Genomic DNA, 23814 nt, shown 5'->3' on the forward strand with positions numbered 1-23814 from the left:
GGTCCTGCACCCCATGGGAGACCAGGAGAAGTACCTGGCTCCTGCCATCGGATCAGCGCGGTGCGCCGGCCGCAGCGCGCCGGCCGTGGCGGCCATTGGAGGGTGAACCAACGGCAAAGGAAGACCTTTCTCTCTGTCTCTCTCTCTCACACTGTCCACTCTGCCTGTCAAAAATTAAAAAAAAATTAAATTAAATTAAACAATTTTAAAAAAAGAGCGATCTGTCTCTTCTTCCTTCCGTCTGCCTGTTCTAAGCAGGGATTTTTAAGAGAAGTAGGTGTTAGAACTTATGAAGTCTGACACCACGTTTATGGAAATGCTAAGTTAGACACAGCATTTATTAGAGTGTCTCCAACATCAGCAGAAAAGTGCCTCTCTCATGTGCAAGTGTTCGTGTCTGGCAGTCTATTTGCTTTTCAAATCAGAACGTGTGCCGTGGGACAATGATTTAAAATACAAAGTGCATGCAAATATTTCTAGTTTGGGTTAGGGCACATCAGTTTTGGAGACATCTTTAAGGACTCAATTAAATCCCACTTGCCACATTTAGAAATAGATCTTCAGTGTACAAAGAGTGAGGTTGCGGCGTTGCCCTCGGGCAGGGCGTGGCTGTGCCTCTGACTCGCTAGGACTCCTGAGCTCACCCCGTTCACTCACGACCAGGGGGACCAAGCAGCCCCTTTTGGGGTACAGGAGTCCTCTGGGCAGAGCAGGCTCTGCCTGTTCTAGTCGGTTGCTTTCAGGGAGCAAAGGGGGCTGTGACCTCGGCTGGGCTGAAGTGGCAGTGTCACGTTGCCCTGAAGTGGCTGTGGCTCTTCTTGGTGATGGGCACGCTGCAGACAGAGAGGAGCTGCTGATGACCCTGGCACATGAGGAGAGGCACTGGCCCCAAGTGCGAGAAATATTTCACGGAGCTGAAACCTCCAGAGCTTTCCTGAGGTTCCTCACTCTCCCGACATTGCAGCTTCCGCGCGGCCTCTGGCCTCTTCCTCTGGTTCTTCTGTCCCCAAGGGTTTAAATGCCTGGGAGGTCCTCGTGCCTTTTCCTGGCCGGTTCCCTTGGAGCCGCCGTGGGTGGTGTTGGGTCTCCCAGCATGCTTTTCGCATGAGCGTTCAGGCCTCAGCTGAGAGCCCACACACCCCATGGAGGGCCCCACGCAGGCGGGCTCTGTCTGGGCTCAGAGACAGAGCAGTGTAACGTCTTTCTCTCTTGAAAAGTGGTAGGAGCTGAGAGAGTTCTTTCTGATTTGGGTCAGATGCACTTTACTATCAAAGAACTGTGGCGGCAGTGATAAAGGGAGTGTCTGAGTCAGTCCTTGCACCTGAAATAATGCTTTCTTCTTTGTAATCTGTCCTCCCCCACCCCGGCCCCCAGTTTGTTTTGCTTCAAAATCATCTGTTTCAAGTCTTTGAAACATCTGGGCAATTCTTCTGGGGCTCTAGCTAGGGGAACCTCCATCAGCTCAGATTAGGGCTAATTTAAAATAGACATCAGTTCCTTGGAGAGAGGAGAAAGACATTCGTGATTGGCGGGCCAAGAAGCAATGGCTGTGTCCAGAGGCAGGGCTGTGGTGAGCTGAGGGAACCCTTTGAACCCCACGGGATGTCCTGCAACTGAAGTAGAAGATGGACCCGGGCTTTGCAAGGTGTTGGCACTAAATCGAAGGCCTCCAAGTGGTCACTCGTGCCTTGAAGCCGGCCAGGGGCCAGGTGAGGGGTGCAAAGGCAAGCACGGGGCCAGCGCCGTGACTCACTTGGTTAATCCTCCATCTGTGGCGCCTGCATCCCATATGGGCACCGGGTTCTAGTCCCGGTTGCCCCTCTTCCAGGCCAGCTCTCTGCTGTGGCCCGGGAGTGCAGTGGAGGATGGCCCAAGTGCTTGGGCCCTGCACCTGCATGAGAGACCCGGAAGAAGCACCTGGCTCCTGGCTTCGGATCGGTGCAGCGCTGGCTGTAGTGGCCATTTGGAGCGTGAACCAATGGAAGGAAGACCTTTCTCTCTGTCTCTCTCTCACTGTCTATAACTCTACCTGTCAAATAAAAAAACATAAAAAGGCAAGCACGGGTCACAAGGCTTGCAGTCCTACACAGGGAGGTCTCGCAAAGCCAGCAGAACCAAAAAAAAAAAAAAAAAAAAAAAAAAAAAAAAAGTCTGGACCCAGGAAGCGAGAGCCAGCTGTTAGCGAAGCCCTCTGCTGAGCCAACGCCAGCCTGCAGCAGCGGTGCTGGCATGCTCTCAGCTACCCCAGTCATTTAAAACACACTTAGCGATGTTCAGATTCTCTCCCTCTGGAAACATGTGATGGGCGGAAGCTCGCCAGGAAAGGGGACCACGTGCCTGACCTGCAAATGCTTTAGGAGGGGTCTTTAAACTCTGCTGTGCCCTAGGGGTGTTAGGTCCTGCACTGGCCTCTCAACCCGGAGGTCTCTGCCTCCCCCCTCCCCCTTTTTTGGCCTGTGTCTTCGATAACTCTGTGATACGCGTTTAGTGGCAGAGAAATACTTGACCTCATGGATGCTGGGTGCTTGCTGTTGAATTAAATTCCCTCCTGATGTTAGCCAGTCTTTACGCATTTGTTTAAACATGGTGTCTAAATTTGGGTGGGGCAATATGATAGGTTGTTTGCTTTAACTTTGTAGGGTGCAGTGAAAAAAAGACTTTGCATTGCTGCATTCACAGGGAAATGGTGGCAGAATTCATGGTGTGAGTTTGCTATAGAAGCTGTCCTGTGTAGGAATATGGAGGGGATTCTGGCATGTGTGCGTTTCTCTGTTTCTAGCAGACAAAGGTACAGAGAAACACTTGTTCCATTGCCTGTATGGAGAAGGACAGTACAGCTGACAGCTTAAACATTCTGTGGGAGACCACATGGCATGTCCAGCCACCGCATCTGTCTCCCTCATTCCAAGATCAACAAAAGGTGAAAAAGACGGATGCCTAAATCATGAGTGGGCAAGCGTTTTCTTTTTGGCGAATCTTCCTACCCCTATCCTTACCAAAGCAGAGGTGGCCTGCATGGCAGGACACCCATTCAAACAGAAACTGTCTGCTAGGATAGATTGCATTTTCAGTTTTCTTAAAGACTGACTCAAATCGTGCATTGGAAAGTCTTGATTCATTTTCTCCTTTAACCATGACGTAGCTCATCTCACGTTGTGGACACGGGCCGGTTGGTGTTTTTCTGAGGTGGTGCTGTGGTTTGGATCTGGTTTTGTGTCTCACAGTTTCAGGTGGAAATGGCAAGCCTGGTCCCCAGTGTCTGGGTGGTGAGGGCCCCACCCGTCAGAAGGGATTAATGCTCATCTCTCGGGAGAGGGTTAGGTCTAGGGGGCAGGCTGTTGCCTTGAGAGCCTGCTGTGACAGAGCGAGGCTGCTACCACGTGCACCTTGGCACCACTGCCCGTGCTCCTGCCGTAGAAGTCATCCCCACATCGTGATGCAACCTCCAGGTCTCTCGTGTGGGTGGCAGGGGTGCAGGCACTTGGGCCCATTAGCAGGGAGCTGAATTGGAAGCAGGGCATCCAGGACTTGAACTGGTGTGTATATGGGATGCTGGCATCACAGGCAGCAGCTTAACCTGCTGCACTACAACACTGGCCCCAGCCTTTGGTATTTTGTTACAGCAAGGCAAAACAGACCAAGACAGGTGTTTTCTGCCCATTGCAACAATGAGACTATTAGAGAATATAGCAAGAAAATTTCAATAAAGTGCAATTGACTTTCACCATAGAAATGTTTTCAGTGGAGGCTCTGTTATTTATCAGGAATTGATTGTCAAATAACAGCTAGATGTAACCAATAGTATTTCCTAAGAAAGAAGACGTAGCCATAAACCTTGCTGAGTATTAGATTCAGTGAAATTAAAGTCATAGTTTTGTAAAATGAGCATCAGAGCACTATGTTTGCAGAGTTTGTAAGGGCTTCTGTCTTCCAGAAAACTGATCCAGATAACTTAAAAATACAATGTGACCATTATATTTCTCAGACGTTGTGGTCATGAACACTGCTTTTTGCTTATGAGATCTCTGTCTAGTGTCTACCATGTTGGCCCTGGCTGTGTGAATGAAACCTCCTTGGGCCTGCATGGCACCTGGAGTCTCAGAGAAGGTGCCCAGTCCCTTTTCCACCCCCAGAAACAAAGGCTGAAAACCAAATCCCCCACCCCACACTCCCAGCCACTAGCCACACTTACTTCCCTTGCAAACAAAGGCTCCCTGAAATAGGACAGCTCCCAACTCCTCACACCAAGAATGACTTCCTGATGGGAGCTCTAATCAGTGTCCTGTAGTTAGGGTAGGGGGTCCATGATTGAGTCTTTCTGGCTCTATGAAAGACACAGACCATGCACTTCATGTCTCTTGTCCCGTGATGTCCTGAGCCACCTCGGGACTCTGCCATAAGAATGTAGAGATGGGACTGATGGGGCCCTTGATCTCACACTGAGAACCTCCAGAACCACGAGCCAATGTAAGCCTCTCTTGTCCATCAAATTAGATGCTTCGGGTTTCCTTACAGTAGCAAAAAGCTGACTAATGCAGTAGCCATAGGCAGTGGAAGGCAGCTAGTGAGCTGGCAACAAAGCTGTGATGGTGGCATTCCAAGGGCAGGGGTGTGGTGTGTTGGCTCAGGTAGATGCAGGATGGCTTTCAGGTAAGAAGTCAGGATGCAAGGCATTGTGAGGGAGAGCAGACTGAAGGGACCCTGTTGGACAGCCAGGGCTGGGGAGCCTCCTCCCCCTGCCTAGTCACCAGCCCTGGCAGCAAAAGGCTGCAAGCACTCGAATCACCCATAGAATTATACACCCAGGCGTCTATGAAGTGATCCATTCTGGTTAGAGCTAACTCATGTGCCCACAGGGCAGTTACCCAAGGGACCAGGATGGCCAGCTGACCAACTGTAGAAGACCTGTTTCTCATCTTCAGTCTTGCCAGAAGCTCAGATTTTGTTTTTTCTGAGAAGCTAGAACTCTGAATTTTCACAAGATCTCTTCATGTGTATACTTTGTAACCAATTGCAAAAACAAAAGTTAAAACGTTGGAACAAGTTTGTAGTGCAGTGGTTAAGCCACCACTGGGATGCCTGCATCCCATATCAGAGTGCCTAGTTTGAGTCTCAGCTCCACTTCCGATCTGGCTTCCTGCTGGTTATGGGGGGCAGCACATGTTGGCTCAGATTCTTGGGTCCCTGCCTCCCATGTGGGAGATGTGGATTGCTTGCTGGCTTCAGCCTGACCTGCCTCTGGCTGTTGTAGCCATTTGAGGAGTGAACAAGAGGATGGAAGGTCTCTCGATATTCCCCTCCCCCTTCTCTCTCTCTCTCTCTCTCGCTCTCTGTTGCCCTGCCTTTCAAAAATAGTAAAAATAAATAAAACTTTTTAAACATTATAGTGATGTTGCACTACACTGAGAATATAATAAAAGCCACTTTGTAGACTTAAAGTGGTGACAGTGGTGAGCTTTGCTGTCTATGAATTTTATCTCAATTTTAAAAAGAACACACCCCAGGGGCCCATGGCAAGATGGCACCAGCAGAAGTGCCTCAGGTCTGTGTTGGCTGGAGGAGGTGCCGTTCGCCTCTTTTGATAACCACAGCATAAAGCAGCCTTCCGCAAAACTGCCAGTGGCCCGTGGTAAGGGGGCCGCCTGGTGACCCTGCATTAACCAGGCCCCGTTTCCCCTGCAGCCTGCATGGCGTCTCCCCTCTGGCAGAGCTGGCTGGTGACAGACAGCCCGAGAGGTGTGGAGGCGAGTGAAATGGCAGTGCCACAAAGGGCGGTCCTACCGGGGTATTTTAGGGAAGACATTTATTTTGCTGTTTGCAACTAGTCGTAAAATTGATTGGCTGTGTTATATTATTTGCCAGTGTTTGCTTCACCCAGGTACCCTGCCATTAGGGAAGTAATCCATCTCCCAGACAGCAAGTTAGTGTATTTAGGGAAAGAAATTCCAGTTCTTGCAAAAGAGCCACTATAATGGTCCTTTCAGTTACTCTCTGTAACTGAAAAGCGAGTTTCATACACCAAGTATGTGCCACCACCATCAAGTGATTATAATTACTTCCACAAAACTGTGTGTCTTGATGGCTTTGCTGGGCTTAATTATTTTAAATTCTGCATGTAATTTAAGATGTTGCATTGTATCCTGCCTCAATCTTCACCTTTTGCTTCCTTAACAAACTAGCAAAGAAAGGTAAAGCGTGTGCCTTTCCAAATTTCTTATGAATTGATCCTAAATAATGTGACTTCATCTTAAAAAAAAAAAAAAAAAAAAAAAAAGGCTGCGCCTAGGTGCCAGCACTGTGGTGTAGTGTGTAAAGCCGCCACTTGCAGTGCCAGCATCCCACCTGGGTACCCATTCGTGTCCTGGATGCTCCACTTCTCATCTAGCTCCCTGCTAATGGCCCAGGAAAAAGCAGCAAAGATGGCCTAAGTGCTTATGCCCCTGCTACCCACCTAGGAGACCTAGAAGAAGCTCCTGGCTTCGGCCTGTCCCAGCCCCGGCTGTTATGGCCATTTGAGGACTGAAGCAGCAGATGGAAGGTCTCTCTATCTCTCCTTTTTTTCCTTCTCTCTCTGCATAACTTTGCCTCTCAAATGAATAAATAAATTTTTGCTTTCTCTGGGAAGTATGAGTTAGCCAGTATTTCTTACCAGTTCCAAATGTTATCAACAGATGAGTTTTGGGATACCTGTCTTTAGTTGTGAACTGACTCACTTAGAATAAACTTTTCCCAAAGAATTGTAGTGAAATGTTCATTACCTACATAAGAATATTTACAATATGATGCCCAATGAGCGGTCATATAATTTATTTTTAGCCTCTTTTGGTTGTGTTTCATAAAACATGGTATTTGTGCCCTACTTCTCCCTGCCTCACCCCCAAACTACATGGCAACCTTTTTAAATCCAGCAGATACGTATTCTGGGTCAACTGAGTGGTTATTACTGCGAGGAGTACACCGTACGTTGTAACCGGTCTCAAGGACTGTGCTTGCACGGGAAATGGAAGCAGGTCAGTGCGATAGAAATGTTTCCTGTGAGAGCTGGAGGTGGCTGCAGCGTTTCTGAAGGGGACCATGCAGGAAGCGTCTTGCAAGGCTGGTGTTTGGGATGGGCCGTGGGGTTTCACCAGGCTCAGGGCGCCCCCGAGTACCCTGGGTGAAGTAACGTCACACACGCACACACTCGTACACACAGACATGCACTGCACGCCCTCATACCCTGAGGTGTGCACGTTTGTTTCTTGTGTCTTAGGTCTTGGGCCTGTGCTTCCTGAGAACCTGCTTTGTGCCTGGCACACAGTAGGTGCTCAATAAAAATGTGTCAATGAATGAATGAATGAATGAGTGAATGAGGGAAGGCTTTCTCGCCAGAAGCCTGCTTGCTGCATGGAGCTCCAGTCTGGTGCGGAGAAGCCAAGTGCCATGTTCTCCTAGGATCTTCACAAATTTGGCAAATTTACCACCTCTCTCCAACCCTTTGACATGATGTGTAGAAATAAAAAGAAGACTTTGGTACCCAAATGTAGCTTCCTGTGACTAAGGAACAAGTGTAGGAAAAACAAATCATCGTCACCCTTAACCTTCTCACCACTTCCTCTTACGCTTCCCACAGCTTCTCTGTCTATCTTCCTTAGAAACTTGCTGGCTGTACAAATCTGTGTTTAAATTTTTTTTCTTTTTTTAAGATTTATTTTTTTGAAAGGCACAGTGGCAGAAGGAGTAGGAAAGAGAGAGAGAGAGAGAGTGGGGCTGACACTGTGGCACAGCAGGTTAACGCCCTGGCCTGAAGTTCCGGCATCCCTTATGGGCATCTGTTTGAGTCCTGGCTGCTCCACTTCTGATCCAGCTCTCTACTGTGTTCTGGGAAGGCAGTAGAAGATGGCCCAAGTCCTTGGGCCCCTGCACCAGTGTGGCAGACCCGGAAGAAGCTCCTCGCTCCTGGCTTGGGATTTTGGCAGCTCCAGCCATTGCAGCCAATTGGGAAGTGAACCAGTGGATGGAAGGCCTCTCTCTCTGCCTCTCCTTCTCTCTTTGTATAGCTCTGACTTTCAAATAAAATAATTAAATCTTTAAAAAAAAGAGAGCGAGAGCTTCCATCTGCTGGTTCATTTCCCCCACGTGGCCACAACAGCTAGGGGCTATTCCAGACTGAAGCCAGGAGCCTGAAGCTCCCACATGGATCAGAGGACCCCAACTACTTGGGCTGTCTTCTGTTGCCTTCCCTGGGCTCATCAGCAGAAAGCTGGATCAGAAGTGGAGCAGCCAGGACTCAAATGTTGCTCATATGGGATGCCCGCCTTGCAAGGAGAGGCTTAACCACAGCTCCAGCCCCTTAAATTATTTCTAGAATCCCTGGGACCAAATCATGTCTCCAGTTTCTGACACGCAAGTGCCCGATGAACAGGGTTTTCCAGGACCTGAGTGTCCGGTAGGAGTTCAGAGATTGGCTCTGGAAGTTCTGCATGCTTGTTTCTGTAAGACAAGGATAATCCTGCGAATGCCTGCAGAGCCCAGGAAGTGAGTGTCAGTGCGTGAGGACCACAGGAGGTGACCTGGGCAGGGGAGTCCCACCTGGATCGGAGACAGCCAACACGGAGCTCAGCGCCCTGGTTGTCCTGTGAGACTGTGCACCTATGTTGTTGCTCAGATCTTAAGAAAATCAGAAACACAGAATTTGAAGTTAAATTTGCTGACTTTCTAACAGGGACCATGAATTCTCAGAACGGTACAACACTCTACAGGCCAAAGAATGGGGTTTGCGGGTTACAGCCTCACCGAGGCATCCTGATGTGCATTAAACAGCGAGGGACAGGAAGGCTGGGGCATCAGGAAGGGAGAGAGATGGTGAGAAAGGGGCAAAAGCCACCGAAGGCATGGGTGCCCTGCTGGAGGCACCTCGGCAGAAACACTGCTCCTGCAGACCGCTGGTGTGTTTCAGGGGTTACCCTGGGATTTCAGCACATCGTGTGTCTTGGTATTTGAATTGCGATACGTTAAGACCCCACAGATGCCGTCTCATTATTTCCTTCCCTTTAGCTGGACGTAGCCTCAGGACGTTGAGATGGCTGTAAAGTACTCGATTAATTCGACATTCTAATGCAGTCCTTGGGGGAAGGATCGTGCCCTAGAATGTTGCGAAGTTGTGCCAAGATGCATATTTGAGAGATGCCCAAGCCGAGGCCAGCAGGTCACTGCTCCTAAAATACCCGAACAGATGGGCTTGGGATAGTGCACGGAAGATTCCGGAACATTTGCTGTAGGGATTGAGTTAACTAAATATGGCCACTTCCCCAAGCAGAAGTAGCTGGTTATTCTGTATATGTTGGCAAAGGGCTGGGAAGAAAAGCCTTAGATGAAAAGGCAAAAAGGAAAATCCTTTCCTTGTATATAGCTTCTTCTCCTTTGAAGCAAAGTGTGTTACATCCCATAAATAGGGTTCTGTTTCTGCCCAAGGGGCACCAGTAAATTCACTTGTTACACTGGAGATGTGAGAAGCTGAACTCTGGCTGTGTCTTCAGGACTTCTGAGCACCCTGTGGTTAGTTCGGTCCCTGCTGGCCGCAGGGCACCTGTGACACAGGTTGAAAAGTGCAGAGGCGACCTGGTCCCTAACTTGTCAAGCATCTGAACAATTAAGAGAGGAATTTAGCTCTCCTGCCCGGCAGAAAAGCAAGTTAGGAAAAGTCTGTCCCAGCCCCTGCATTTGGCGTGGCTTCTTGGAAGAGGTGGTATTTGAGCTGAGCCTGAACTGGTGACCAGCACTTTTTCAGGCATGAGGGAGAGGTGAAGGGAGATCTGTAATTTTCGTTAGTTTCTGTTTTCTGGGGGAACCAGATTCTGTGGCTGGCTCAGCAACATTGTGGCATTTGATAGTCAATTCAGAAACAATGTGCTTGACTTTAATTTCACTTTTCTGGTACAGCAGTTGTGTGCTATTGTAAGAATCAACTTGGCTCAGCTTTTACCGCTCCTGCACCCTTGGCTTGGGAGCCTAGGTTCTCTCATGTGGTTCTCTCAGGGTTGGGTAATAACAGGGCCAAACCAGAAATGCATACGAAGGTGTTATAATGAAAATGTTTTGCAAGCTGTGCAGAGCTGCACTGTAGTTTTGGTGTCTGGTTGTTTTTTCTTGTGTGGCCATGAGCAACCTGATGAGATCAGGAGAGATGAGGTGACTGTTGATGCCAGTTTGGGGGCTAGTTCTGTAACTAAACTTTCCTCTGGTGTGCTGGATTTCAAAATCTGGTCCTGTTTTCTACACATCATGAATATAAATGTTCAGCAGAAGCCAGGGCCCCTGGCAAGATGGGAGAAAATGGGGGTTGAACACTGTAGAAAATCACAGAGCTGTTTAGAAGATTTTTCTCTGCTTCCTGGTAGAAGATGGTGTTGTCCCCACAGTGGAAAAGCCTTCTGTCCTCAAGAAAATATGTAACTAAGTTTAGCTGAATTGAAAATTCAGAAAAATCAGCATTAAAAAATTTAGCCTAGTGAATCAGAGAGGGTTCATGTAATGGATAGAGAGGAAGAGTTCGTTAATGTCAGTTTAGAATAAATGATTGTAAAATATCTGAGTACTGTGCTTAAATGGACATCTGTGTTTTTGTGAGTGGAAACTGGATTCATCCATAGTCTGCTCACGCCTCTTGTCTTCGTGGCTGAAGTATGTCTGTTTCCAAGCAGGGGTCCTCCGACTCTGCTCCACACCTGCGCCCCGCGGGGCACATCTTACAATTGCAGGTGCTCAGGCTGCGGTCCTGCAGACTGCGCTCAGTGGATGCAGCAGTTCCTCAGAAGCCTCCAGGCCCTCCTGATACAGACTCTTCTGCCCTGATGCCTACTCTACCTCTCCTCCCCTGCAAAACACCCTTAAAAACCCAATGCCTTTGTCTTGAGTGTTTCCTGGGCCTTGACAGGTGATACCTAGTTTATGTTTAATGTTTTCAGAAATCCTCTGGACACTCAGATACATCCATGGGGTTCAGAGATAGGCACACTGATGAACAGAACCTTGCACCCCAACTAACTTAACACAGTGGGTTAAGCCACTAGACATCAGTCTCCCATTAGAGCATCGGGTTGAGTTCCGGCTGCACTGCTGCTGATCCAGCTCTGCTAACGCACCTGGGAAAGCAGCAGAGGATGGCCTAAGGACTTGGGCACCTGCCACCCACATGGGAGACCTGGATGGAATTCAAGTTTCTGGATTTGGCCTAATTCAGCCCTGATCATTGCAGCCGTTTGGAGAGTGAGCCAGCAGAAGGCAGATCTCTCTCTCTCTTTCTCTCCCTCTCTCTATAACTGTGCCTTTCAAATAAAGCATAAAGAAAAAGAAGTCTGCCTGTAGGTCAGCTCTGGAGTACAGCAGAATCCTCTCTTCCACTTCACTTCCCTTTTGTGAAACTCTCCCCAAACCCGGCCTCCCACTGTCACCCCATCCTGCAGAACTGACCTCCCCCGCTTTTGCAGCCACTGCGTTTCGACAAGTCCCTGCTGTGGGCTTCCCAGTGCATCTGTATCCTGCCTAGCTGGGTGCTAAGTCCCTGCTGTGGGCTTCCCAGTGCATCTGTATCCTGCCTAGCTGGGTGCTCCCCTCCCCGACTCCACCCAGTGGAAATTGTTGCTCCAAGTGTTTGGGCAGGGGGCCGTGTTTATCCTTAAAACCGCAGTATCTGATACAAACACTCAACTGAAGTTTTTGTTGGATGACTCATGTCTTTGGGTTCGTCTTTTCTCTTCTCCACTCCTGTTTATCAAGACCTGACCATAAGACCAGCAGAGCTTCAGCAGTCTCTACCCGAACGAATAGTGAGGGAAGCAGTCATAATGGCAATAACTGCTTGGGCAAACGGGCCCACTTGTTTTGCATCTGGGGCTGTGCTGGGCACTTTGGATGATTCTCATTTAATTTTCATGAAACCTTTAGGTATCCCATGTCCAGATGAAGACCCGGAGCGAGCTCAGGTCATCTGCTCCAGGGAGGCGGGCACTAAGTACAGACCCCAGAGCCCAGGCTCATAATCACCAGGTGGCCTGCTTCGCTCTCCACCATTTGCGTGAGATAATTCTGAATCCATTCCAGAGGAACACCAAGAATCCCAGTTAGTTTGTTAACCAATAATCTACTGACCTGCAAAAGTCCCCTGTGAAATTATTTTAGGAAGTTAGGGTAAGTGGAGCTACAATGTTTCTTTACTGCACAAGGGTTGTATGTAATGTTCCCGATGCATTTTGTGCGTCTCCAAGGGGACGCCAGGACACTGTTTTCCAGATGTGTTTAACTGGAGAGGATTTTTCTCCCTACTGCTCGTTTTCACTTCTTGAAGAGCTAGTTTGTTTATTTGTTTTGTTTTTGTTTTGAACACAGTTTGGAGAAAAAGCTGATGGGTGCTTTTGTGGGGTTTCCTTTAAATTTCTTAAGTCCTAAATATTTGGGTTAGTCCTTGCTTTGGATCCTTTCTCCTTTCAGGAGGGTGACTTCTTCTCTCCACCTGGGGCAGTCACAGAGCTGCAGCGGTCCCAGTGTGGTCACTAACAATGCCCTTTTCTAAAGGATCCTGTCGGGATGACAGACTGGTCACCCCACTCATGACGCTGAACAAGCCTCATTAAAGAAGCCTCATCTCACAAACTCACTGCCTGCTCATCACTCCCTGTGGACTCTGCCCGCTGCTGTGTGTGTAGAGAACCATCAGTACAGCCCGTGGTCCTCCAGGATGTCACCGTGTTATGTCAGGGTTACGCCTGCACAACTCATGTTCTTTCGTCACTCAAAAACTGCCTCTCCTGAGGCTTGCCCGCCCTTCAGTATCGTTCATACATTTCTACCTGTGAAAGGATGCCGCAGATCTAACAGTTGTTGTCCCTTGGGGGAAAGAGTTGGGTGGCATCTGTGCAGTGAGTGGCAAGGCTACGGAGACTGTCTGCTTTATATATTTGCATTCTGACTTTGAATAATGTAAGTGAATTGTTTGGGTTTTTTTGTTTGTTTTTGTTTTGTTTTTAATGTTTATTTACTTTGAAAGGCAGAGTCACAAAGAGAGAGATCTTCCACCTGCTGATTCACTCCCCACATGACTGCAATGGCCAGCGCTGGGCCTGGCCAAAGCTGGGAGCCAGGAGCTACATCCAGATCTCCCACGTGGGTGGCAGGGCCCCAGACACTTGGACCATCTTCCACTCCTTTTCCCTGGCCATTAGTGGGGAGCTGGATCTGAAGTGGAACAGCTGGGACATGAACCAGTGCCTGTGTGGGATGCTAGTGTCTCAGGCAGCAGCTTTATCAGCTATGTCACAACGCTGGCCCCAGTTTTTTGTTTAGTATGACTTTTATTTATTTGAAAGGTGTAGTGACAGAGAGGGAGAGAGAGAAAGGAAAAATCTTCAATCCAGTGGTGCACTCCCCAGATGCCCAAAATAGCTGGGGCTGGGCCAGACTGAAGCCAGGTGTAAGGACCTCAATCCATCTCCCAAGTGGGTGGCAGGCGCCATCATCTGCTGCCTTCCAGGAAGCAGGTTAGCAAGAAGCTGCATTGGAAACGGAGTTGGGAGTCTCTCCTAGGCGGTGGATACGGGATGCAGGCGTCTGAAGCAGGGGCTCACCATGCTATTCCAGAACACCCGCCGCTGGTTTTGTTTTTGTTTTAGTTTTTGGATTAAATTTTAAAATTCTTTAAAACTGCATCAGCTCTCCCTGGAAGTACAGACCATGTCAAGCCGAGCTGGCTTGATCTACTCTGTGTCTGTTTCCTCCCTGTACGAGATCTGACCTCTGTTTTCTCTTATCTCAGTTCACTTAGTGGAACGTTATTAGATTTCCCCATATCTTCAAGAGGAAGCCTCTAGGTTTCCTTTTAAAAACATTTATTTGTTTTTTACTTGAGAGGCTTGGAGAAGTAGGGGGACAGAGAAAGGGACAGAGAAGGACAGAGAGAGACTTGTCCACTATTTTATTCTCTAAATGCCCAAGAGTCATGAATTCAATCTGGATCTCCCACATGAGTGGCAGAAACCCAACCACTTGAGCCATCACCTCCTGCCTCCCGGTATGCACATGAGCAGAAAGATAGAATCAGGAGCAGCGACAGGACTTGAACCCAGGCACTCCCATATGGGGTGCAGATGTGCAAAGAGGTGGAGTAACTGCTGGGCCAGATGCCCGTCTTGGAGCTCTCTTTTCCAGAGCTCATGTACTGTAATGTAGTTGTTCAGAGAATATCTTGGACTTGAACATATCTGAGTTCAGTTTCATTTTTGCTTCTCTCCAACTATATGGCCTTAAGAAAGTAGCTAAGGGGGTGAGGGGTCGTCACTGTGGCGTAGCAGGTAAAGCCACCACCTGCAGTGCTGGCATCCCACATGGGTGCCAGATCATGTCCCGGTTGCTCCACTTCCAATCCAGCTCTCTGCTATGGCCTGGGAAAGCAGTGGAGGATGGCCCAGGTCCTTGGGCCTCTGTACCCAAGTAGGAGACCCAGAGGAAGCTCCTGGCTCCTGGCTTCAGATCGGCGCAGCTCCAGCTTTTGGGGCCATTTGAGGAGTGAACCAGTGGATGGGGGATCTGTCCTCTCTCTCTCTCACTCTCTCGCTCTCGCTCTCCCTGCCTCTCTGTAACTCTGCTTTTCAAATAAGTAAACAAATAAATCTTAAAAAGGTAGCTTCATGTCTCTGGATCTTCGTTACCTTATCTGTAAAAGGGGTATCATAATAATAGCCTTATTCTAAGGGTTGTTGTGAAGGCACAGGGAAGGCTGTGCGGTGTTTGCTTCGGGACATCCTTTTATCTTGTGCACAGATTTGGCAGATCGGGGATATATGGAGACGTAAGTGGTGAGGGCAGAGTGTGTGCAAACACTGGGTTTGAGTCTACACTCCTGTTTCAGGTGAGATTAGCTAAGGTTGTAAAACAGTGTTCCCTTGCCGTCAGTGAGCCTAGCACACTGCTGGGTTTGCAGCCTTGTGACTCGTCCAATCCCCTTGATGTCCCAGCACCTCCAAGTGAGCCCCCACTTAGCAGATGAGAAAACTGAGCTTCAGAGTCACTCAGCGCACCCAGTGTACGGCCCTGGCTTTGGCCTTGGCTTCCTGCGCTGCTGTTGGGCTCTGCTGCTGCCGGGTGCTGCTCGAACTCCCAGTGAGGTTGCAGCAGCTTTTGGGGGATCTTCAGTGGCGGGTCTTCACTCGTTTATTTCTGGCCCACTTCCTGTGCACCTTGCCCCTCTTACACCACTCCACGTGGATGTCCGCGCTGCTTCCCCTCTCGCCATCTTTTGCAGGCTTTTGTTCTGTTCCCAGCGGGCCAGTCTTCCCAGGCGTAAGGCCCTGGTCTTACTCATCACAGTCTGTTGCTACCAGGAGATCAAATACTTTAAAAAAGAGAAATTCCCTTCTAAAGAGAGTTTTACTGTGTGATATATTTCAAAATGTCGTCATGGAAAAGGAAATTAACTCCTTATACACTAAGCCATGTGAGGTCTTTTTTCACACAGCCATCTGGCGTTTTGGGCTTCTCAGTTCCACGATGTTTGCACAAGGAGCTGATTAACTCTGACCAAGCGTGGTTCAGTTCTAAAGGCAGTGATCTCGAGGGAGGGGTAGTCAGGTCTTCTTTCGTGTGTTGCCTTTTTTTAAGGATTTATTTATTTATTTTAAGATTTATTTATTTTACTTGAAAGGCAGAGGTAGAGAGAGAAAGGAAGAGACAGAGAAATCTTCCTTCTGTTTGTTCATCCCTGACATGGGCCAGGCCAAAGCCAGGAGCCTGGAGTTTCATCCAGGTCTCTGACATGGGTGCAGGAGCCCAAGCACTCCGGCCACCCTCTGCTGCATTCCCAGGTGCGTTAACAAGGAGCTGGATCGAAAATGGAGCAGCCGGGACTTGAACCGGTGACCATATGGGATGCTGATACTGCAGGCAGTGGTTTAACCCCCTGTGCCACAATGCCAGCCCCATGTATTGCCATTTTATATGAATATTTTTCTAGAGTTGGTATGGGACACAGAGGGAATGATGTGGCTTGTCCCGGTGATGGTGCAGATCACTGATCCTTAACAACTTGGAGCCAGGAAAATGTGTGCACAGCAAAAGGTGCATTCTGCGCGTTGTGTGCTCAGCCTGGGGGTTGAGTTACCAGTTAAGAGGCCCACAACCGGGATCGGAATACCTGGGTTTCTGTCCTAGCTGCAGCTCCTGACTCCAGCTTCCTGCTCACGCGGACGCTAGGAGGCAGCAGGTGCTGGATGGGATTCTCGCCACCCACTATGGGACCAGTGGGTTGAGTTCCCAGCTCTTAGCTGCAGCCTGGCCCAGCCCTGGGCATTGTGGACACTGGGGGAGTGAACCAGCAGATGCGAGCGCCACACCCCTCCCCATTGTGTGTGTGTGTGTTTCTCTTTCTGCCTCTCAAATAAATGCATAAGCATTTAAGACAAATACAATGTGGACTCGGTGTCGGGTGTGTTGATCCTCCCCAGAGCACTGCTCATGCTTCTGTCCCTCACTGCCCCCGGCAGGTCCTGCCCCTGCCACAGCCCCTGCCCTCTGCTATGCTCTCTTCCTGTTCCTTGTTTGTTCTCTGTCCTGTTGAATTTACTTCTTGGGGATTTTGAGTTTGCAGGCTAGTGTCACAGATACATCCTGGCTTCCGGATGCTCCTTGCTTTTCTCCTGGAGTGTTGCTAAGTCCCGTGTTTTTGGGGGGTCCCCGTAGCCTGTAGCCTGCCTGTAACAGTGCCTGCGTTGGGCTGCAGCCACTTTGCTATGGAAGCTGCCTTGTCCAGTTGCCGTTAGATGTGGAGTTACTCAGACGCAAGAGAGGCACGGTTTGACGTATCTGCTCTGCACATTTTCTTTCCCTTCCTTCCTGATACCGGGCCCCCTGGCCTCCATGCGTGTAACTGGGCAGGCGTTTGCAGGGATGTGTGCATCTGTAGTAACCGCTTACCAGTTCCAAGTATAACAGATTGGAGTGTGAAAAAATGATGTGTTCGCTGGTGGGAATGTAAATAGAGAGACCTTTATACTTCGCCGTGTTAGCAAACTCTTGGAATAGTTCTGTTACGGAGCATTTTGCTAATCTTCGGAAAACTGTAGATTTTCATTCATTAAGGCGATTAAAAGCTCCCCTCCTCCCCCCGCTTTTTTCCTTCTGAGCACATTCTGAGTTGGTGTATTTTTGCCATCAGCTATATAGTTGTCAATGCTAAAACCAGGATTCCCTAAACATCAGTTTGCTTGACAACAAACGTTGCCAAAAGGGACTATTTGATGAAGCCAATGGAAGAGATACAAAAACAAAGAGGGCGGGGGTAAGAAATTGACACTATTTCTATCGACCAGTCTTCAGTAGATTAACATAGTAGTGATTCTTTGTGTATGTTTGATAGGCGGCATTGTTTTCCATTAGTCAGTAACTTACATGTCTCTTCCAAAACACAAGTGAAATCATCCTCATAGATATAACACTGAATCAGTGCCTTGAGCACTCTCTCTGTCCCCTGTCCTGGGACAGGCCAGGCCTGTGGCCCCTCTCTCTGTCACATATTTCAACCCAGGACCAGCCAGAAGCAGCAGAGGGCTTGTGTGAGTCAGAACTGCTGCACTTTGTGTAGACTCTAACGTTTGTGTTGTATTCCCCAGTGTGCACACACCTCTTTGCTCTTTAAAAGGGGGGGCCGGCACTGTGGCACAGTAGGTTAAGCCTCCACTTGTAGCACTGGCGTTCCAAATGGGCGCTGGTTTGAGTCCCAGCTGCTCCACTTCCTATCCATCTCCCTGCTGATGGCCTGGGAAAGCATGGAAGTGCTTGGGCCCCTACACCCACACGGGAGCCGTGGGAGAAGCTCTGGGCTTCAGATGGGCCCAGCTCTGGCAGTTGTGACCATTTGGGGAGTGAACCAGTGTATGGAAGACCTCTCTGTGTCTCTCCCTCTCCCTCTCTGTAACTCTCAAATAAATAATAAATAAATCTTTTTTAAAGGACTTACAGCTGGCATTAAGGGAGACCACATACTAAAGCATGCTTACAAGGAAGCCACGCATGTGCCAAAGTCAAACGAATACCTCTTTCTCTGGCTTTCAGAACACTCACCTGTGTATTTAGAACTCTGATTTTGTGGGCCAAGATATTTTCATTGAGAAGTGTTTAAGTGTGGGGTGGGGGGTAGCAGCTCACTGCTGCTTCTTTCCAGGGACCTCCAGTCCCAGGGGTGATACAGCGGATGGGAGACAGAAGAGCTTAGATCCTAGTCGGGAGAAGCGGACAACAAAAATGTGGACAGATCAAGTGCTTGGGTCCCTGCCACCCCTGCGGGACACCCAGATGGCGTTCCTGGCTCCTGGATTCAGTCTGGCTCATACCTGACTCTTGCAGCTATTTGGGGAGTGAATCAATGGATGGAAGTTCTCTCTCTCTCCCCATCTCCCCCTCTCCCTCCCTCCCTCCCTCCCTCTAATAAATACATACATAAATCTTTTTAAAATGTTTTATTTATTTTTAAAGATTTGTTTATTTTATTTGAAAGGCAGAGTTATGGAGAGGCAGAAAGAGAGGACTTCCGTCCTCTGGTTCACTCCCCAAATGGCCACAATGGCCGGAGCTGCACCAATCCAAAGCCAGGAACCTGGAGCTTCCTCCAGGTCTCTCAGGGGCCCAAGCACTTAGGCCATCTTCTTCTGCTTTCCTAGGCCATAGTAGAGAGCCAGATTGGAAGTGGAGCAGCCAGGACTCGAACTGGCGTCCATATGGGATGCCTGCACTGCAGGCAGAGGCTTTACCCTCTACACCACAGCACCTGCCCTGCAGTTTTAAAAATTTATTTATTTGAAAAGCAGAATTAGAGAAAGAGAGAGAGATATTCCATCCTCTAGTTCATTCCTCCAATGGCCGCAGTGGTCTGGGACACACTGAAGCCAGGAGCTTAATCCGGGTCTCCCATGTTGGGGTGCAGGGGTCCAAGCACTTGGGCCATCTTCAGCTGCTTTCCCACATGCATTAGCAGGAAGCTGAGTGGGAAGTGCAGCAACCAGGACTCAAACCAGCACCCATATGAGATGCCAGCATCACAGCTTTAACCTGTTATGTCACAATGCCTGCCCCTAAATAAATCTTTTTTTTTTTTAATGTGAGCAAAAAATGAGGATTTCAGGAACAAGGAGAACTTAAATGGGTCATCATTTTCTAGTTTTTAAAGCTCTGGCTTCTGTGCTCACTTTGGCAGCACGTATACTAAAAACTCTGGCTTCTGTGTAGAAATGGATTGGAAAGGGGCTTGGCTTTGATGGAGGGAAGTGTTCAGAATTTAGAGAGCCGGGGAACAGGGAGCATGGGCAGAGCTTGCTCATGGAATGGGCCCAGAGAGGTTGGTATGGGGGTGACCCCAGGCCTCTGACTGGAGCAGAGGATACTATTGTCTGTGAGGACAAGAGAGACTCAGAAAAGGATTCCCATTTGGACCTGCTGCATGTGAGATGCCTGCAAACCAGCCAAGGAGAAGGAACAGCTTGAACGCATTTGAGTGTGAGTCAGGAGCCGAGGTCAAGGCTGCCTTGTTACTGTGGGAGTCCTTGGCACTTGGTACCTGGGCAGTACCTGAGGCCCTGGGAGTGCATGAGATCACACTGAAGGGAAAACCTTGGTCCAGGACTAACCCTGAGATATACCAGGCCTTTCAGGGACCCGGGAGAGGCTGAGGAACTCACAGACGAGCCTGAGCAGGAGAGGAGCGAGCCGGTTAATTTGTAAGGAAAAAAAATCACATTTCATGATCACAGACGGCGCATTGCTGGCCAGTGAGCCTGCGCCACAGCCCCCAGCTGGCCCCGACAGAGCCTTCTTTATCCCTGGAAAGTAAGTCTGCTGCGTGCGTGTCTCCCAGTGCACTGTCCTGGGTTTCCCAGAACCCAGGTGGGAGCTTCTCTGGGACTAGTATGCAGGCCCCGAGCCCAGAGTCGCTGTCCGGGCCCAGGCTGGGTGGCAGCGCCCGGGGAATGAGCTTGCCTGGTTGGTGGGAGGTTTCACCTTTCGTGCCCCTCCCTGTGCTGTACCTGGAGTTCCTGTGTTCCCTTTCTGTTTGAAATGAAGCAGGACCTGGAGGTTTAATAAGGAGCTGGGAAGAGGTGCCAACATGCAAGTCCGGCCTTGATAGAGGAGCACAGGGGGTCTTAGGAACCAGCCCCTGCCCGGTGAAATCTAGTTAGGGGCTGTGTGTGAGGAGACCAGGGACCCGCCCCTCCGTCAGTCAGGGCTCTGTGTTGTGCTGCGTTCTCGGCAGTTCTGAGATGAAGGGTGGCCTGGTCCGTACTGTGGTGTGAACGCCGCGTGTGCCACTTCTGCGGTGTGAACGCCGCGTGTGCCGCTTCTGCGGTGTGAACGCCACGTGTGCCACTTGTGTGCTGTGAACGCCGCGTGTGCCGCTTCTGTGGTGTGAATGCCACGTGTGCTGCTTCTGTGGCACATGCTTTCGTGGGAATCAGTCTTTGCTCTCTTTGGCAGATCATTGAAGAGTAGCCATAGAAAGACAACTGCTCAAGCGATGAAAACGTAAGGTGGCTTGGAAACCCTCCCCCTCGAGTTGGCCGCTCTCAGGCTTTCTCACTTTCCTTTTCGTTCTCAAAGTGGATTCCAGTTCTTCTTCTGCAGTTTCAGTTCGTGTTTCAGGTTGAAATACTGACATGTGTGAGGGCACCGTTGCTAGGTAGGTCGAGAATGTCTTTCAGCGGATGGACAGATGCTGGTTCTAAGCTAGGAGCACTGCTTACGGTCCGTTAATATGTCTGTCTCACACATCTGTCAAATGCAAAGTTGGCCGGCACCGCAGCTCACTAGGCTAATCCTCTGCCTGCGGCGCCAGCACCCCGGGTTCTAGTCCCGGTCGGGGTGCCGGATTCTGTCCCGGTTGCCCCTCTTCCAAGCCAGCTCTCTGCTGTGGCCCGGGAGTGCAGTGGAGGATGGCCCAAGTGCTTGGGCCCTGCACCCGCATGGGAGACCAAGAGGAAGCACCTGGCTCCTAGTTTCGGATCAGCTCAGCGCGCTGGCCATAGCAGCCATTTGGGGGGAGAACCAACGGAAGGAAGACCTTTCTCTCTCTTTCTGTCTCTCTCACTGTCTAACTCTGCCTGTCAGAAAAAAAAATGCAAAGTTACAGGAATTGCAAAAATGAACTCTAAGCAGCGGCGGTTTCAGAGTTCAGGTTCTTTGTGTACCACATTTCATTCGCTCGTGAGGAGTGGTTATTTCCTCAAAATGTATAAAATCTTGAGGGGAGGGGCTGTGCATCAGAAACAGCAGGTGACAGTGAGATCTCCGAGTGGTATTTCTTTCAAAACCTTCTGAGTGTTGAAATCCGAAGTGGTCAGGGCAGCACAGCTGGAGTGTGCTGGCCAGCGTCTTGGGAAATCTGCCTTTTTATAACTGGGTTGTGAAACAGGGCTCCCCTTTGATTTGCTTCCATGAATTTGCCATTTTTACTCATTGCCATTGCTTTGCCACTTCTCCTTCTTGATTTAGGTGGGGTTCTTTCTGTTGCTTCCCTTGCTGTTCATTGCCCAGTGGACCAGTATAGACTTGATCTTCTCAATGCATTTTTTTTTTTTAATAAAGTTGACTAGGGAAAATGGCGTAAAATCTTAGTGTCTGATGAGACATACTGTTTTATAAAGGTGAAAATTGTTTTTTAAAGACATTATAACCTTGAACTTCTAAAGAAGGTATTAACTGTATAACAGAAGGTAATTGAATTGCCAAAGACCTTAAAGATCGTTCACCTGAACGATTCCACAGTGCCTGGAAATGTGGAAAGTAGTGGGAGACAAGCCACAAATAATGGGGAAATGAGAGGGGAAAAGTACTCCCTGATAATAACTGTTTTAAAATTTGCTTCTCTTGCGATATGTAATGGTCTCCCCCCCCACTCCTTTTTTTTCTCTTTTGCAGTGGCCACAGATGTCTTCAACTCCAAAAACCTGGCCGTTCAGGCGCAAAAGAAGATCTTGGGGAAGATGGTGTCCAAGTCCATCGCCACCACCTTGATAGATGACACAAGCAGCGAGGTGCTGGACGAGCTGTACAGGGTGACCCGGGAGTACACCCAGAGCAAGAAGGAGGCCGAGAAGATCATCAAGGACCTCATCAAGACTGTCATCAAGCTGGCCATTCTCTACAGGAACAACCAGTTTAACCAGGACGAGCTGGCCCTCATGGAGAAGTTCAAGAAGAAGGTCCACCAGCTGGCCATGACGGTGGTCAGCTTCCACCAGGTGGACTACACCTTCGACCGGAACGTGCTGTCCAGGCTGCTGAACGAGTGCAGAGAGCTGCTGCACCAGATCATTCAGCGTCACCTCACCGCCAAGTCGCACGGACGCGTTAATAATGTCTTTGACCATTTCTCAGATTGTGATTTCTTGGCTGCCTTGTATAATCCTTTCGGAAATTTCAAACCCCACTTACAGAAACTTTGTGATGGCATCAACAAGATGTTGGACGAAGAGAACATTTGAACGTGTGAGTGAAGATTGTACCGGGTCGTGATTTGTTTAAAGATGGAGCACTGCTGATTTATGAAGGAAAAGGCAATTCTTTGAAGATGACACATATTTCAGAAAGACTCCCAATTCAGTTTTCCGACGTCAATGATAATGCTTTTATGAGGCTTGTTTTATTTAATAAGAAGCTTATTGCCAAAAATTCTGGTTAAAAGTTTCGTAATGAATAGCAGATATGGGAAAGATGTGTGGTTAGTAGCAAAGGTAGCTACACAGACAGGGGAGACTGTGTACATGGATCCAAACCTTCAGACATTTTTTTGAAAATTGTGTTGGTGGCACATTGGCTATTTCCAGCATGTACAAAGTTACGTGATTTGATTCGTTTTTATTCCTTACAACGTTTTCCTTTTTAGAAGCCAAGAATTTTCTCTTGCTGGCATTGCTCCACTTTCTAGTCTACCCTGGCTCTTTGATTAAAGATGGTGTCATTGACTTTCAGGAATTAAGGCTGAGGCAGTCCAAGTGAACCTTCAGAAGAACAGAACACTGCTTGTGTGAAGTCATTACTGTGGAAATGAACTATGTTAGACTTCATGATAAAGCCCAGGATAAGAATTTGCTTCTGGAACTGAATCCTGCTTTTTTGGTGCAACACGGTGATTCTTAAATTCCCAGAAATACAATGGCACGTCTCGGCCTTGAAACGCTTACTTAGGGCTTAACTTTCGATTTGTTTTGAAAATGTGCTGATGAAATCTCCACATGGGACATCTAAGTTTAATATGTAAGAGACAAAGAAAAAAATCTGGATTGGTCAATTTAAAAAATGGCATTAAGGAAGATTTTTTTAAATCTTCATTTTGGAGATGAGCCCATCAACGTAATTGAGGGGGTGGGAGGGCAGAAGGGAACAAAGGATCTTCCTGAAGAACATGACCATGCAGACGAATGCAATGTAATGTCTAAGGAGGTCTGATAAAATAAAGAATGTCACTTTTTTATTTAACTGATGAGGGTTTTTGTTACTTGCTGTTTTTGATGAGTAAACCGAAAGTTTATTTTCCTTCCAAGAAGTCTGGGTGCTGTGTGTGTGCACTTCTGCATGTGTGAACGATAAAGTAGGCATTCGCTTGTTTTGTGAAAGATGAATGGGAACCTCCTGGGAAGTGACAGATCCAGTCACCAGCAGGGAGTCTTTGATGGTCACTGCCTCCGTGACTTAGTGTGCTCTCCTAGAATCTGACGTTCAAGTAACAGTTCACCTGGAAAGGTCTTGCGATGAGAACTCTGCAGGTGGAGGTCTGCCTCAACCCCACGGTGGCCTGGAAGA

At 48.7% G+C, this 23814-nt stretch overlaps 1 protein-coding gene across 7 annotated transcripts in view; it reads left to right on the forward strand.

Annotated features, from left to right (window-relative positions):
- TNFAIP8 (TNF alpha induced protein 8) overlaps positions 1–23490 on the forward strand; it is a 115600-nt gene extending 92110 nt beyond the window's left edge. For 6 of the 7 annotated variants that reach the window (XM_008254930.4, XM_070076034.1, XM_017341002.3 and 3 more), the window contains exon 2: positions 21931–23490. In XM_008254930.4, coding sequence (XP_008253152.1) covers positions 21931–22496 — 566 coding nt within the window. In that variant the 3' untranslated portion in view covers positions 22497–23490. Of the gene's footprint in view, positions 1–6913; positions 7011–21930 lie in introns of those variants that run through there. The other variant, XM_070076033.1, reaches the window with a different exon arrangement.
- Positions 23491–23814: the final 324 nt, after the last annotated feature.

Source organism: Oryctolagus cuniculus, chromosome 6 (assembly GCF_964237555.1).
Source record: "Oryctolagus cuniculus chromosome 6, mOryCun1.1, whole genome shotgun sequence".
Lineage (NCBI taxonomy): Eukaryota > Metazoa > Chordata > Mammalia > Lagomorpha > Leporidae > Oryctolagus > Oryctolagus cuniculus.